A 16,914-nucleotide genomic window follows, 5' to 3' on the forward strand; every position below is an offset into this window, starting at 1 on the left:
CCCAGACTGCTGCACTGGGCAGCACAGTATGGGGAGGAGGTGAGCAGCCCTCAGTAATGAAAGAACAGGTTAAGGACTATTTAGAAAAGCTGGACATGCACAAGTCCATGGGTCCAGATCTAATGCATCCAAGGATGCTGAGGGAGTTGGCTGATGTGATTGCGGAGCCATTGGCTATTATCTTTAAAAATTCATGGCGATTGGGGGAGGTCCCGGACGATTGGAAAAAGGCAAATATAGTGCCCATATTTAAAAAGGGGAAGAAAGAGAACCCAGGGAACTACAGACTGGTCAGCCTCATTATAGTCCCCGGCAAAATCATGGAGCAGGTATTCAAGGAATCCATTTTGAAGCACTTGGAGGAGAAGAAGGTGATCAGGAACAGTCAACATGGATTCACCAAGGGCAAGTCATGCCTGACCAACCTGATTGCCTTCTATGATGAGATAACTGGCTCTGTGGATATGGGGAAAGCGAAGGACATGATATATCTTGACTTTAGCAACGCTTTTGATATGGTCTCCCACAGTATTCTTGCCAGCAAGTTAAAAAAGTATGGATTGGATGACTAGACTATAAACTGGATAGAAATCTGGCTAGATTGTCAGGCTCAACGGGTAGTGATCAATGGCTCAATGTCTAGTTGGCAGCAGAGTGCCCCGGGGTAGGTCCTGGGGCCAGTTTTGTTCAACATCTTCATTAATGATCTGGATGATGGGATTAATTGCACCCTCAGCAAGTTCACAGATGACACTAAATTTGGGGGAGAGGTAGATATGCTGGAGGGTAGGGAAGGGGTCCAGAGTGACCTAGACAAATTGGAGGATTGGGCCAAAAGAAATCTGACAAGGTTCAACAAGGTCAAGTGCAGAGTCCTGCACTTAGGACGGAAGAATCCCATGTACTGCTACAGGCTGGGACCGACTGGCTAAGCAGCAGTTCTGCAGAAAAGGACCTGGGGATTACAGTGGACGAGAGGCTGGATATGAGTCAGCAGTGTGCCCTTGTTGCCAAGAAGGCCAACGACATATTGGGCTGCATTAGTAGGAGCATTGCCAGCAAATCAAGGGAAGTGATTATTCCTGAATATTCAACACTGGTACGACCACACCTGGAGTATTGTGTCCAGTTTTGGTCCCCCCACTACAGAAGGGATGAGGACAAATTGGAGAGAGTCCAGCAGAGGGCAAAGAAAATGATTAGGGGGCTGGGGCACATGACTTACAAGGAGAGGCTGAGGGAACTGGGGTTATTTAGACTGCAGAAGAGAAGAGTGAGGGGGTATTTGATAGCAGCCTTCAACTACCTGAAGGGGGGTTCCAAAGAGGATGAAGCTAGGCTGTTCTCAGTGGTGGCAGAAGACGGAACAAGGAGCAATGGTCTCAAATTGCAGTGGGGGAGGTCTAGATTGTATATTAGGAAAAACTATTTCACTAGGAGGGTGGTGAAGCACTGGAATGGGTTACCTAGGGAGGTGGTAGAATCTCTATCCTTAGAAGTTTTTAAGGCCTGGCTTGACAAAGCCCTGGCTGGGATGATTTAGTTGGTGTTGGTCCTGCTTTGAGCAGGGGGTTGGACTAGATGACCTCCTGAGGTCTCTTCCAACCCTAATATTCTATGATTAGAAACCATGCCTGATCATGAGAGACTCAGCTCAATCTATTTAGCTTAACAAAGAGAAGGTTAAGGAGTGACTTGATTAGTCTATAAGTACCACCATGGGGAGCAAATATTTAATCATGGGCTCTTCAATCTAGCAGAGAAAGGTCTAACATGATCCAATGGAAGGAAGTTGAAGCTAGACAAATTCAGACTGGAAATAAGGTGAACATTTTTAATAGTGAATGAGTAACTATTGGACCAATTTACAAAGGGTAATGGTGGATTCTCCGTCACTGACAATTTGGAAATCAATTGGCTGTTACTGAGGACATCAGTATAATTAGCCCCATTTTAAAGATGGGAAACTGAGGCCCATGGAGGTGACATGATTTCCCCAAGATCACCCATCAGACTAGAAGGAGGAAAAGAACTCTGGTTTGCTGAGTCCCAGGCCAGTGTTCTAGCCACTAGGCCACCCTGCCTCCTGTGATATCCAGCTAGCCATTTGGCATCTGCACACACCAATGCAGTTCTGTAGCATCAGCAAGTGAGGCGCTGCCTTTGAAAGACTGGCCTTACTGAATCAGATAAGGCTCTCAATTTTACAGCTCATCCAGAGCTGAGTGCCCCAGCCACGTGCCTGTGTATTGAATCTGTCCTGGCTAAGGACTAATGCTGCCTGCTGAGTCACCGCAACCACTTCCTCCTCGCTGGAGGGCGCTCACCCAAGTTCTGCCCAGACCCAGCCAGCCTGCGAGATCCATTGTGAGGTCTTGTAGCATGGCTGCAGTATTTCGGTGTGGTCTCATCCATGCCGTACAGAGAGAGACTCAGCTCCCTGTCCGGTGATGTGATGCTGTAGCTTTGGCTATGCTGCCAGTGTGTTTGTGGTCCATTATCAGACCTGGTTCTTGCCATGTTACTGGTGGCGTCTGTAGCCGTACACCGGGCGTTTGGGGGTGAGATGGAGAGCTGGGCTTGTGCCCCGTACAGTATCTCAGCAGCACACCACGATGGAGCCACACAGAGTGCCTGGTGCTGCCCTTTGGGCTTCACCTCCCCCAGCTGCCACTTCTGAAGGTGCGATTTCTGCTGTCCTGTCTCGTTTCCTGCACCCGGCATTACCCTGAGTGCTCCTCTGGGAGCATGAGGGACTTTCCAGGTGCAGGCTCTCTAGTCTCAGCTGTCATTTACAAACAGCTAGTCTCCAGCTGTTCAGAGTGCAAAGAATGCCTCCACCAGGTGATGGGAGTGACACTGGGAGTGGGGTGCTCCATCTGCAGAGACCCTGACACAACGGTTCTGAGGGGTGAACGCCTGACTCATTTCAGTGGGTGTTGACTCAGATGCCAATTTGCTTCGTTCTAGTTGTGGTGGATTCTCCATCACTGGCTATGTTTAAATGAAGAGTGGATGTTTTTCTAAAAGATCTGCTCTCGTTCAAACAGGAATTAATTCAGGGAGATCCTATGGTCTCTGTTATGCTGGGGGTCACACAAATGATCACAAGGCTCACTTTTGCACTTAGAATCAATGAATCTAACTAGATGTGTGCATGCCCGCAGCCCTGATATATGGCAGTGACTACCTGTACAGAGGAGATTCACTGTCTCTCACTCTCTTCTTCTTCTTCTTCGCTATAAAGATCTCCCATCACTTTTGCAAAGCAGGGTGATAACTTGGAATCCTGGATAAGTTCCCTTTGGGCCAATTATGTAGTTTTTTTTTTAAATCAGCAGATCTGAACAACTTGCATCCAAGAGTTTTAGAAGAAGTGGCTCAACTGCTGTCTGGACAGATGATGTTGGGGAAGTTCCAGAGAACTGGAAGAAAGCTGATGTTGTGCCAATATTTAAAGAAGGCAAACAGGATGGCCTGGGTTAGCCTGAGATCAATCCCGGGCAAAAGCATGGAACGGCTGATACCAGACTCAATCAATAAGGAACTAAAAGATGGTTATGTAGCGAGCACCAAGCAACACATTTGGTGGTGGTATATTTTTTTTTAACTAGGACTCGTCAAAATAAAAATATTGAATTGGGTTTGCCAAGATATCAAGTTATCAGTTATCTAAGGGAAAATATACAATTATTACTTATGAAGTGTGACAATGACACAAATACTGGTGGAGTGGTAAACAGCAAAGGGGCAGGTCACTGATACAGACCAATCTGGGGCAGTTAGTAAGCAGGCCTCAAACAAATAGTAAGCATTTAAATTAGGGCTGTTGATTAATCGCAGTTAACTCACACGATTAACTAAAAAAAATTAATTGTGATTAATCACAGTTTTATTCGCTCTGTTAAACAATAGAATACCCAATTTAAATTTATTAAATATTTTGGATGTTTTTCTACATTTTCATATATATTGTATTATGTGTTGTAACTGAAATCAAATTAAATTATTTTTATTACAAATATTTGCACTGTAAAATGATAAACAAAAGAAATAGTAGTTTTCAATTCACCTCATACTGTACCTTAGGGCAATCTCTTTGTCGTGAGAGTGTAACTTACAAATGTAGATTTTTTTTGTTATATAACTGCACTCAAAAAACAAAACAATGTAAAACTTTAGATCCTGCAAGTCCACTCAGTCCTACTTCTTGTTCAGCCAATCACTAAGCCAAACAAGTTCATTTACATTTGCAGGAGATAATGCTGCCAGCTTCTTATTTACAATGTCACCAGAAAGTGAGAACAGGCATTTGCGTGGCACTTTTGTAGCCGGCATTGCAAGGTATTTACATGCTAGATATGCTGAACATTCATATGTCCCTTCATGCTTCCATGCAGATGACATTTGTTAAAAATATAATGTGTTAATTAAATTTGTGACTGAACTCCTTGGGGGAGAATTGTATGTCCCCTGCTCTGTTTTACCTGCACTCTGACATATATTTCATGTTATAGCAGTCTCGGGTAATGACCCAGCACATGTTGTTCATTTTAAGAACACTTTCATTGCAGATTTCACAAAACGCAAAGAAGGTACCAATGTGAGATTTCTAAAGATAGCTACAGCACTTGACCCAAGGTTTAAGAATCTGAAGTGCCTTCCAAAATCTGAGAGGGATGAGGTGTGGAGCATGCTTTCAGAAGTCTTAAAAGAGCAACACTCCAATGCGGAAACTACAGAACACAAACTACCAAAAAAGAAAATCAACCTTTTGCTGGTGGCATCTGACTCAGATAATGAAAATGAACATGCGTCGGTCCACACTGCTTTGGACTGTTATTGAGCAGAACCCGTCATCAGAATGGTCGCATGTCCTCTGGAATGGTGGTTGAAGCATGAAGGGACATATGAATCTTTAGCACATCTGGTACGTAAATATCTTGCAATGCCAGCTACAACAGTGTCATGAGAACACCTGTTCTCACTTTCAGGTGACACTGTAAATAAGAAGTGGGCACCATTATCTCCTGCAAATGTAAACAAACTTGTTTGTCTTAGCGATTGGCTGAACAAGAAGTAGGACTGAGTGGACTTCCAGGCGCTAAAATTTTACATTGTTTTATTTTTTAAGGCAGTTTTTTTTACATAATTCTACATTTCTAAGTTCAACTTTCATGATAAAGAGATTGCACTACAGTAATTGTGTTAGTGAATTGAAAAATACTATTTCTTTTGTTTTTTTACAGTGCAAATATTTGTAATAAAAAATAAACACTTTGCATTCTGTGTTGTGACTGAAATCAATATATTTGAAAATGTAGAAAATATTTAAATAAATGGTATCCTATTATTGTTTAACAATGCAATTAATCATGTGATTAATTGTGATTCATTTTTTAAATCACTTGACAGCCCTAATTTTAATACAACCAATATAAGGTCCTTCATTGAGGAATAAGGAATGCAGGCCACACTATCAAGATAAGTGACTGTATCCTGGAAAACAGGGACTGAGAGAGACTGAAGAGGTCCTTATGGGTAGCCATCTGAACAGGAGCTCGCTGTGCAATGATGTGGCTGAGAGGACGAATTTAATCCTTGGATTTATAAACAGGGGAAATCAAGTAGGGACAAAGAGGTGCACATTATCTGTCTAAATGGCACTGGTGAGACCATTACAGGAATACTGTGCTCAGTTCTGGTGTCCACACTTCCAAAAGGATGTTGAAAACTTTGAGTGGGCTCAGATAAAAGCTACAAGAATTATTTGCGGTCTGAAAAACCTGCCATATAGTGAGAGACTAACAGAGTTCAAGGTATTCAGCTCAACAAAGAGAATGTTAAAAGGTGGTCTACACACACCTACATGAGGAGAAGACTGCTGATAGATGAGGGCTCTTCAGTCTAGCAGAGAGTCAGAACAAGATCCAACGGCTAGATTAATTCAGACTGGAAATAAGGTGGAAGCTTTTAGCAGTGAGGGTAATTAACCACTGGGACAACTTCCCAGGGATGTGGCAGGTTCTCTCTCACTTGAAGTCTTTAACTCAAGACTGGATGTCTCTCTCCAGATGACCTACACTAGCTCAGTCACAAGTTACTGGGCTGGATACAGCAAACAGAAATTACCTGGCAAGGTTCTCTGGCCTGTGCTATGCTGGAGGTCAGATCAAATTAGCACAATAGTTCCTTCTTGCCTTAAAATCTATGATGTATGCCTCTCTACATTACACTCCGTCTAATTTCAGCTCCTTACTTGAAGCCACTGAGCAGTGCTGTTGCTAACTTTAAAGTGCTGCCAGGTTCTGCCCCAGAAGTGGCTGCACTTTATCAATAAGTTATTAACTGATCACTGGGTCCATAGTTTTTTATTACTATTTGTACTACAGCAGTGCCTAGAGGCTTCAGACAAGCTCAGGGCCCCACTGTGCCAGGATGTCCCTGCCCTGAAGAGCTTGCAGTCTAAAGACACAAGACTGGCAAAGACTGGGAGGGGGAAATGAGGCATAGAGAGGGGAAGTGACTTGCTCAAGGTCACACAGCAGGCAGTGGCAGAGCCAGGAATAAAATACAGGTCTTCTGACTCCCAGTCCAGTGCCCTATTCACTAGACCAAACTGCTCTCCAAGTACAGTGTGCTGCTGTCTGTGGGATGAAAAGCCCTGCACTCTGAGGAGAAGGCAATGATTTACTGTGTTCAGTGGTCATTTCACTATCAGAAAAATGACAAACAATTGAAGGGTGTGACCCCGAGATATGGTGGGGAATTTCCCATGGTGCTGCAGGGGGTATAGCTAGGAATCACCGGACAAATCGGAGCAAAGGAAAACATAGACAAGACAGGCAAGAGATAGGGGGAGAAACTGAAGCTGAATGGCAGGAAACCTTTGCTGTTGATGAGCTCTAGTCCAGTGTGGAACAGTTTGCCAAGGGCAGAGGTGGGAACTCCATTGCTTGGGACAGTTCCCGCTGGACTGGACAAAGCCCCAGGGAGGAGACGGTGAAGAACAGTCATGTTCTGGCTAAGGGTGTGACCAGCTGGCCCAAAGAGCTTCGCTAGGCTTACAACACACTGGTACTCTGGTGCGAATAAACGTGTTAGTCTCACCTGCACGAGCCCGGGGTTCTCTGCGTTGTAAAGGGACCGAACCTCCACATGCTCCGGGACCAGTTTGTACCCGTACTCTGGCATCTCATCCCAGTGCTGCAGGACATACAAAGCCTTCTGCTCATCATATGCTGACCAAGTCTCATCGTCCATTTCTCTCTTGTCTTTCACAAAGGCCTCTAGAACACAAGACAGCCAGTCAGAAGGATCTAAAGATGTGTGGCCAACAATGATTACTAGAGCTGTAAGGGAGAAGGCTGGAGCATCCTAGCACACCAAACATCTATACAGAACAACGGAATGGGACGAAGAAGAAGGGGAGAACTGTGTAGAAGAGAAGTGGTTAAAAGGCCCAGGGAGCTGCTTTTGAAGAAGGCAGAGTGTGGTGGAGAAATCTTTTCAGTAAAGATTCGACTAAAGAGAAACAAGGGAAAATGACAGTGAGCACCTGCTACCCCGCCCCCAGAACAGGAGAAGTGGGGGAACCAAAACTCCCCAAGCAGGATCCCTGCCCTCTGGAGGAGTTCAACTACCCAGATCTCTGCTGACCAGCAGGACGCTCTCATGGGAGGCTGCATTTCACATGCATGTGTGGTGTTGGGAGAAGTGGGTTGTGGTGTTTTCCGTATGCTGATAATACAAACTCTGCATGTTCAGCTCAGCCTATGCAGCTAAATCTAGCCTCACTCCATGTGTTAGTGAGACTGGAGCATGCATGAGGCACAGATGGCTCAGGCACAATCTAGATAAGCCTGAATGAGAGGAAGGATAATGGAAAATAAAAGCACAAAGAAAACCCAGTCAGGAGAACTGTCAGTGTTGAAAGTCACAAACAGCTGCATACAGGGACTGTCGGTTGTAGCTTCAATGAAAAATAAGCAAAGCTTTCTAGGGGGAGTGTTAAAAGAAACAGTCAAACCAAACCTAGCCCACACGGCCTGCGTGCCGGGCTGACGCTCAGCAGGGCAGCTAGTCCAGGGGCTCACGCACCAGCTGGGAATTTGTGTTTGGACTGCACAGTCTGGGCAGTGTTCCCACTTGGTATAACTCCATTCTCTGTCTAATTCGAGGCCACATTATGAACCACACTCACATTACTGAGCAGTTACTCATATTTAGTGGGTAAACTCCCATCAGTGACTGCTCACCAAAGTGAGTAAGGGGTTCACAATCAGCCCTTCAACTGTAAACTCCTTGGTTCAGGGGCCACCTTGTCTTGTGTGGTCTGTGCAGCTCTGAACATGCTACTGGAGCTCCTCAGAATGTGCTAACAGTGGCTGAGTGGTTGGTCTGGTCAGTGGGGGGGGGGGCTCAGCGTGCACCCCAAGACATGAGCCTCGCACAGCTGAAAGGCTGACAGAAGGCAAGAGCTGGTCACCCTTGAAAACACCCAGAGTTAACTCTCCCCCCAGACACACACGGTACCTTCAGGGAAAGCCTCAGGAGGGACCTTGAAGATCTTGTTGTTCACTTTGACCTCCTCCCGCCTGTACTCTGCGGAGGGGAGAGAGCTCTTCTTGCACAAACTCTCCAAGATCTGTGTGGGCTTGAAAGCATCTCGCCACATGTTATAGCCATCTCTGTGGGGAGGGGAGAGGTGTTCAGACATGCAGAATTCTCCCTGATGTAGCCATGGTAGATAATATTTATACTGGGATGTGAGAGCTGCCTCCTCTGGCAGACTCTCCACTAGGCAGGTGGGGCTGCCAGAGTACTGTGGAAGCACTCCCTATAGGCTCCCTAGGGAAGATTATGAAGCAAGCTGTTGGCTTATCAAGAGACTAAGAACTTCTCCCTCTTGGATAACGAGGCAGTAACAGGCCCATGAAGAGAAAACTCCCACCTCACTTCAACCATTAGTCAATAAAAGCAATAGAAGAAATGACAGCAGTGATCTTTACTGGGAAATTCTGGATGTAAAGTTGCTGGAGGGTGTCCATACACATGGGGCTCTATCCGAGGTGCGAGAATCCTATCCTCTCTTGTGGAAATGGCCAGCTCACAGGCAACCTGTTCTGTTCGGACTTCCAAACTTCCCTGCATTGAAATCATTATCTTATTCTTGTGTGGCTCTTTGTATAAGGAGCTAAACAACTTAGCAAGACAAAATCTTCCCCAGTTCAACTGACTGGGGGCTTTCGAGGGGTCAGGGGCACAGATTAGTTTAGGAACCTTAATATAAATTTAACTGAATTTTTTGCTTGGGAATTACCCCCGTTTCAAAAATGTTTAAGGAATGACCATGATGATGAATGATGTCAATGGATCATTATTATATTCAGGAATAACTAGTATGAATGTATTTGTAGTTCATGTTATAATAATTCTTGGCTGCCACATGCAAACTGTACCAATTCTCGAGAGAGCTCTTAGGAGACTTGGGTTGGCCAATGTTGCAACACCTGAGATTTCAAGTTTGAGTCTCTCCTGCAGACTCATGGGTAAACATGCAGATCTCTGCACACACTCCAATACACACATTATTTTGCTGGGGCACATCCAGTTTTCTGCATTGCTGATTTGCATTTGCTCTGTCACTTAATTAGTCCATTTGCATTAAAAGTTGTAATTTTTTTTTAATGTAGAGCCATTTTGTTCAATGGTAGCCTGTGTTAGTGCAGGCACCGCCCTCACAGCTCCCATTGGCCATGTTTCCTGGCCGATGGGAGCTGTGAAGCCTGCAGAGCTGCCTGGCTATGCCTCTGCCTAGCAGCTGAGCGAGGGAGATGTGTGTCGCCGCCTCCGGGGAGCCCCCAGCTAAGTGCCACCCAGAGTCTGCCTCACCCTGTCTTGTGCCCCAACCCCCTGCTCCCTCCCACACCCAAACTCTGCTGTGGTGGGGGTAGGCTCCCCAGCAGCGGCCAGTGTGCCTGGTGCAGAACATTTACCAGCCCACCCAGCCAATGGGCTAGAAATGACGTAGCTCTGACAAAGTCCTGGACCAAGGGAGAGATCAGGATGGAAAGGCAGAGGAGGTCCATTGCCACCTGATACACCGTTGGCGTGGCAAGAGCTGGTGTCTGCATCTCCCTTATTGGCACCAGACTCAACGCATGCCCCAGAGCCAGAACCGGAGTCGACAGTTCAGGGACTCTCCCTTCGCTACACAGTAGTGGGGAGCAGTTGGAAGGACCTGCTCTATCCCTGTGCTGGGAGGAACGCCGTGTCAGTCCATACTCCTCCAGGAGGAGGAGGAGGAGGAAGAGTCTCCCTGAGGCCTGGAGTGGTCTCAACTGGTCTTATAAGACCTTTTCCTCAGTGCACTCGATGAAGAGCATCATTTCCATCTCCTGAGAGAGGCGCCAGCTCCAGAGCATGAAGTGGCAACACGCTCTGAACCCAAGGGCAACCTCCGAGCCAAAGCAGGCCTCGGGGCTGAAGCAGGCTGGATGGCCTGTTCAAGCAGGTGTTGCTTCAGACGAAGATCCCTCACCCCCTGAGTCCGTTAGGTGAATGATTTGCAAACTGAACACCACATCTTGATGTGCGCTTCGCCTAAACAGAGCAAGCACCTCATGCGGGGGTCATTGTTAGGGATTGCTTCCCCGCACAACAGACACTGTTTAAATCCTGGTGAAAACTTAACTAACTCTAACTATACTAATGCTAGGGGTCTGCGAACTAACTATATACCGCTATCTACAACTTAAAGGTCATGAAAAGGGATAGGAATTGTGAAGTTAAGCACCACAGAGCTCGACTCCAGCCACGAGCATTAAGAAGGAACTGAGCGGAATTAAGGTGGTGCCCCGTCATATAGCCAGAGAAGGGACTATGAGCACAAGGCATGAGCCGCCCCCCCACCATACGTACTGCTAGGAAAATTCTCTGGCTTCAGTGCGCTGGGCGCACAAACACCTAAGTGGAATACATGGCTGCATCTACTCGACAAAGAACCAAGAATCTTTCCAGAGAGTCCTGTTGCCCTTCCTCCCAGGGCCACACTCCCCACTGCTTCTCTCACTCTCTCCTGGCTTTCTGCCTCTCATATACCCATGCTCACAGCTACAACCAAGCAATGCCCCAGGCCCTGCATTTGCAGTCAATCCCCAGGGAAACCCCACTGCTCACATAACTTCTTCTCAGGCCTTGCCATCCTGCCAGTGCCTTGAGCAGTGGCTTATATTGTTTCAGCTGTCACTACACAAGGGAGCATTTAATTGCTCCCTCTGTTTACATTGAACAAAAGGTGCTTAGCTCATCCATAAGCTTTAACCTTCAGCCATGTCTACACTTACAAACTTACAGCAGCACAGCTGTACCAATACAGCCGTGCTACTGTTAGATCGCTCGTGTAGCCATATTACGCCGACAGGAGAGAGCTCTCCTGTCAACATAATAAAACCAGCTCAATGAGCAGCAGTAGCTAAGTTGGCCGGAGAGTGTCTCCCACCGACACAGCACTGTGCACACGAGTACTTATGCTGGCAAAACTTATGTCGCTTGGGGGGGAGTTTTTTTCACACTCTTGAGCAACAAAAGTTTTGCTGACATAAGTGCTAGTGTAGACATGACCCAAGTCTATGACTGACAGCAGCCATCAGCACCACCCAGCAGAACATCAGCAGGGCTCCATACTACGTAACTAGAGTGCTCGAATTCATCCAGAAGTGATGGGCTGGATGCAGGAAACACTGGATGAAACTCTCTGGCCAGTGTAATACAGGAGTTCAGGCTAAATAGTCATAAGGGTTCCTTCTAGCCTCAACATGGATGATTTTATGAAAGAAAGTTGTATATGCCAGCCCCATGTCCTGGAACGTACGTGTCATACTGGGAGGCCACTCCACAATTAGCTCGGTGTTTGCTGTAGAATCGGTTCTCCAAGTCAATCTTCGTCTCCCCAATCAGGTCATCAGACCCAACCAAATCATGGTCAAATATTGAAACAGTGAGTTCTGATTCCATCGGAAAGGATATGCTCAGTTCCATAACTCTGAATACAAAGCAAAGAGACGCTTGGTCAGCAGAGATGCTGGAAATCAAGCATGTTTCCCTCCCTGCCCCGGGTCTGATGGCAGAACCCCATGTCTATGGGCGCAGTGTTGGTGAGGCTCTGGTCTTCCTGCCCCACAGAACTCACCAGCTCCTGAGCAAGCTGCCTGGTGTTCCCCAGAAAGAAAATACCTAGAAGGGGCAGCACCTTCTCCTATCTAATTCCCTGCTCCAAACACATTGCCACGCACAGGGCTGGACACGCCTGGTTCTGTAACCTCAGCACGAGCCAGGCAGTCCTGATCTGCAAACAGCTCATTACTTCAAACAGCTCATTGTACATCATTCCGGTGACTCTATTCTGTGTTTCAATGACAGTGGGTTATAATAGGCTGCTGGGTTACAATGACCTCCTGTTACCTCTCCCACTTTGGACAAGCTAAGATTTCCACCCAGGGTACAATTCAGTGAGCCATCTGCACCACATTCACCCTGACTGCGTGTGCAAACCTGGGGGCACATCCAGGAACACATTTGTGTGTGTGGAACTCTGCCCTCCATTTCTAAATGTTTGCCCCAAGGATTCCCTTGGAGATCAGACACTATAAATCATGGCCAAGCTCCGAATCCCGTGATCCTAAGTCAGCAGCAGCAACACAGTGATTGTCCCCACTGGAGGCACAAACACACAGATGTTCCTGCAATGTCACTATGTGTAATGCTCCCCTGGTTTTGGCTGCCAGGGGCCTGGGGTCTCCTTTCTCCTCACCATTTCTTGCTGTTTGAGAAGAGGCCTGGGGCTCTCCTTTCTTCCCCCTGGAAGAAGAGGTTTCCCTGCTCTCTGATCCCTCCTGAGTGTAGGTTCTAGAGGGGTGAGGCTCCTATGCTGCTTTGCCCATATATCAGGTATGGAATTTAGGGGTGCTCCTGTAGTCAACACCCCAGATGTTCTGCCCAGATGAGTGGAAGGCCAGTCAGACAAGTGCACCTACAGGAGCCCTGGGCAGAGCCCCTCAGAGCTGCTGATGTGTGGGACTGACGGGCTAATGTAACGGAGTCTCCAGTGGACAGAGAAAGAACCCCTGATGTCACATTGAGCCCAGCGTGTTGACTGTGCAGCGACCCAGCCATCATCCCTTTCAAGATGCACCAGGGACAAGGCTGTTCCCATTAAACCTGACCCAAGGTAAAGCCTGCTCCTTACTCTCCAAACACAGGATTGAGCTGCTTAGGGATGTAGCGGTCCTTTGTGTCCTTCTTCTCTTGCCCAAGTGTTACCACCACATAGGGATCTGCCTTGCCGTTGGGGTCTGCCGGAGCCAGGTTCGTTGCCTAAAATACACAAGACAGGAGGTGCTGGGGCTGCCATTCACAGCCCCAGCCATGACGTCCAGGCCAAGTGAGAGCAAGTGCAGGGCACAGGGCAGCAGAGGAGTTTCTGAGATGCAGCACTGAGACCTCTGATCCTGTCAGTCACAGGCAGCAGATGAATCTCTCAAGGACACGCTAGTCATGTGTCAGTATGGAAGCCCTTACCCAGAGAGTGAGAGCAGAATTGCCAGGTCATCTCCCAGGTACTGCCTCTATGCAGAGCATGGGGAAAGCCCCATCGGCAGTTCCAGTGCCCTTGGAGGTCTGGGAGTGGGCAGGTAGTCTCCCAAGGGAGGATGGTGGAAACCCCAGGACTTCAGACATTTGACTCTAAACTGGACAAAGCTCTAGAAAAGATCCTGTGGGGACCAGTGTTGCTATGGCCCAAACAGCTGGCTGGAAATGGAGTGACTAGCTGGGACCCAATAGCAAGGCCTTCTCCACTCCCAGTTTTGCTGGCTCCTTGAATACAGGCTGTGAGATGGCCAGGGATTCTCTAGCTGCTGGTCTGGACAAGGTCTCCACGACTCACTGCAGTCACTTACCTTAACAATATAAACTCGGACAAGCACCTTGATGGGTCTGTTTCTGGGAACCCCCTGTGAGATCTTGTGTTCTGTACCTGCCTCCTCAGCAGGATAAACAAAGAATGAACCCTGCAGTGGAGACATTGAACAGGAACAGCAACATTGTGGTGATCAATACCCTGCTACAGAAAATATTTCAAGCAAATTGCAATGCCCAGGTTTCGATCCATAGCACCGCTTAATTGTGACAAATTGAAACTGGCAGATTACGTGTCTGTCTGTGCCCTGTGCCAGACCACACAGCCCCTGGCTTCTCAAGATAGCACTACACAATGTGCTATGTTCCCAAAGAGACGGTCAGGGCCTCCCCCCCACACTCAGCTCAGCAGACTTGATCTTCTTTCCTAAGAGACAGGCTAGTCTGCAGGGAACTTACCCCCAGCCCATGACAACCTGGGGCTGGCTGCAGAGGAGGGCAGGGAGCCAGGCTATTCAGTTACCTCTCCTACTCACTCCTCTGAAGTCAGTCTCGGGAGTGGACACTTCAGGAGACCATGGGTGAGTGGAAAATGCCTCTGCTGAAGGAAGGACTTTCAAAGTAATAGAATTAATTATAACTAATTATGTGTCATGGTAGCACACAGAGGTGCCAGCCAAGACCTGTACAGAGCCCCTATCCCAGAGAGCTTCCCATCTAAAGACTAGTGACACAAGTGTAACGAACAATCAGAACACATGTCCACACAGGCCAGCACTGAGGATTACCTGCTAATTTATAGCCCGGGATGTCACAACACAGCAGACCCAGGCCCTCCCCTCCAACTACTTTGATACTGAGAGATGCACATTATTTAAGCTGTCTTTAGGGCGGCATCATCCAGGCTAAATTTCACCAGTGACAGACAAACACTCAGCAGTAACAGAGCACTAAATACAGCTAAATACTACCTCAAACAGACCTGGCAGGCACCAAATGTCAGGGAGAGGCGGTTTTGTGAGCTCTGAGACACTGGAGAGGTGGGCAGAGCCACTGTTGTCTGTGGTTAAGACACATGCACCCCCTAGTAGCACAGTGGTACCCAAACTCTTCCTGTCGCACCCCCCCTTATCAGTAATGGAATCTGTCTGCACCCCCACTCCACTACTGCACAGCTCGCTCAGCAGAGGAGCTTGGGCTAAAGGCAAATGAGGGCAGAGCTGGCCTGGGGGCGGAGTAGGGGGCAGAGCGGAGCTGTGGCTGTGGCTGTGGCTGAGCTGGGGATGGAGCAGGAGGCAGAGTGGAGCTGGGACTGGGGCCGGAGCTGGGCTGGGGGGATTGCAGCTGTGGCTGGGGACAGAGTGGAGCTGTGGCTGGGACTGGAGCTGCTCTGGGACAGAGCAGAACTATGTGGCACTCCCTCCCCACCCCCGCTGCATGCCCCCCCCGAATGTTCCTCTGTGGCAGGGGCGGCTCTAGAAATTACGCGCTCGCCGCCCTTCCCCGGTCCCGTGGCCGGGACAGAAGTGTCTGCGGCGGGTGCACTGGTTCCGCGGCTCCGATGGAGCATCCACAGGCAGAGGGAACCCTCCGCATCCACGGGAAGAGGGGACCCTCCGCAGTCATGCCTGCGGCAGGTCCGCTCCTCCCGGAGCTCCGGTGGACCTCCCGCAGGCATGACTGCGGAAGGTCCGCCGGAGCCAAATGCCGCCCTGCCGGGACAATGCCGCCCCACACGCCTGCTTGGCGCGCTGGGGTCTGGAGCCGGCCCTGCTCTGTGGGAGGGCACACCCCACAGTTTGGGGACCACTGCCCTAGTGACAACTGTTTGTTTCAGTTCCATGGTGCCCAAGGAATGGCATGAAACTTCTACAATGCAGCTCTGCCATGAGAATTTCATGCAGGAGACTTTATGCTACAAGGCATTCCTCCTGACTACATGCTATAATGAAGGAATTTAGTGTCCCAGTTCTTTTCTTAGTGAAGAATAAACAGCTAAAAATGTTCCAAAATGTTCTTATGAGGCTAATTGCTTTCCCCTCTTTCATGCATTGCTGTCATTTTTTATTTCACGCACAACAAGAATGGCATTCAAATGACACAGTACCTTATACTTCCCCACAAAGTTCTCATCCTCATTTCCATCCTCATCCTCATTTGCCTTCCCCCGATGAAGCGGAAAGATATACAGCCAGTCTTCAAAATTATTGAACTCGTTTTCCAGCTCTGAGTTGTAGATCTGAAATAAACTGCAAGTTATTTAGGCTCTTTCCTGCCAGCTCAGTCTCCCCAAAGGGAAGGAAAGAGTTAATGTGATCTAAGGATGATTTCCCCCATTGACCATGTGGCCCATTCCGGCCTGGTTCTATGGCATTTTGGACAGTGTCCAAGGGAGATGAGGGCACTCAGCACCAAGCTGGATCAGGCCCTTTGTGCTGGTGGAATCCCCGTCAAAGGTAAAGGGAGCTGTGCATGTGAACAGATGGCAGGGCTGAGTGTTGGCATTGTGATTAACTTTCCTCTGTAGGGGGGAGGGATAGCTCAGTGGTTTGAGCATTGGCTTGCTAAGCCTGGGGTTATGAGTTCAATCTTTGAGGGGGCCACTTAGGGCTCTGGGGCAAAAAATCAGTACTTGGTCCTCCTAGTAAAGGCAGGGGGTTAGACTCCATGACCTTTCAAGGTCCCTTGCAGCTCTAGAAGAGAGGGATTTATTATTATTATTAGGCTCTGTGCTGTCACAGCTGGCAGGACAGTGAAGAAGAAGCAAGAGGGAATAAGTTGAGACAGAGCAGATCAGTCACCCTTGGAGACTTACCTGCAGCGTAGCTATGAGTTTCCTTTTGGGCCTCACTGGCTCGGCTTCAACTATCACTCCATTTTCTGCTTCCACATCAATAGAGTCCACATTTAAGTTCCCTCCATCTACAAAGGGCATTAACGAGATCATAGAATCATAGAATCTCAGGGTTGGAAGGGACCTCAGGAGGTCATCTA

The 16,914-nt window shown here is 48.0% G+C and overlaps 1 protein-coding gene across 3 annotated transcripts in view; it reads right to left on the bottom strand.

Annotated features, from left to right (window-relative positions):
* The window catches only part of LOC120381247 (fer-1-like protein 4), a 119,285-nt gene that overhangs the window by 14,017 nt on the left and 88,354 nt on the right, over nt 1–16,914 (bottom strand). For all 3 annotated transcript variants that reach the window (XM_039499416.1, XM_039499415.1, XM_039499417.1), the window contains 7 exons: nt 16,736–16,842; nt 16,028–16,159; nt 13,962–14,072; nt 13,250–13,377; nt 11,876–12,046; nt 8,536–8,690; nt 7,111–7,289 (listed from right to left, as the gene is read on the bottom strand). In XM_039499416.1, coding sequence (XP_039355350.1) covers nt 7,111–7,289; nt 8,536–8,690; nt 11,876–12,046; nt 13,250–13,377; nt 13,962–14,072; nt 16,028–16,159; nt 16,736–16,842 — 983 coding nt within the window. The remainder of the gene's footprint in view (nt 1–7,110; nt 7,290–8,535; nt 8,691–11,875; nt 12,047–13,249; nt 13,378–13,961; nt 14,073–16,027; nt 16,160–16,735; nt 16,843–16,914) is intronic.

Source organism: Mauremys reevesii, linkage group 13, assembly GCF_016161935.1.
Source record: "Mauremys reevesii isolate NIE-2019 linkage group 13, ASM1616193v1, whole genome shotgun sequence".
NCBI lineage: Eukaryota > Metazoa > Chordata > Testudines > Geoemydidae > Mauremys > Mauremys reevesii.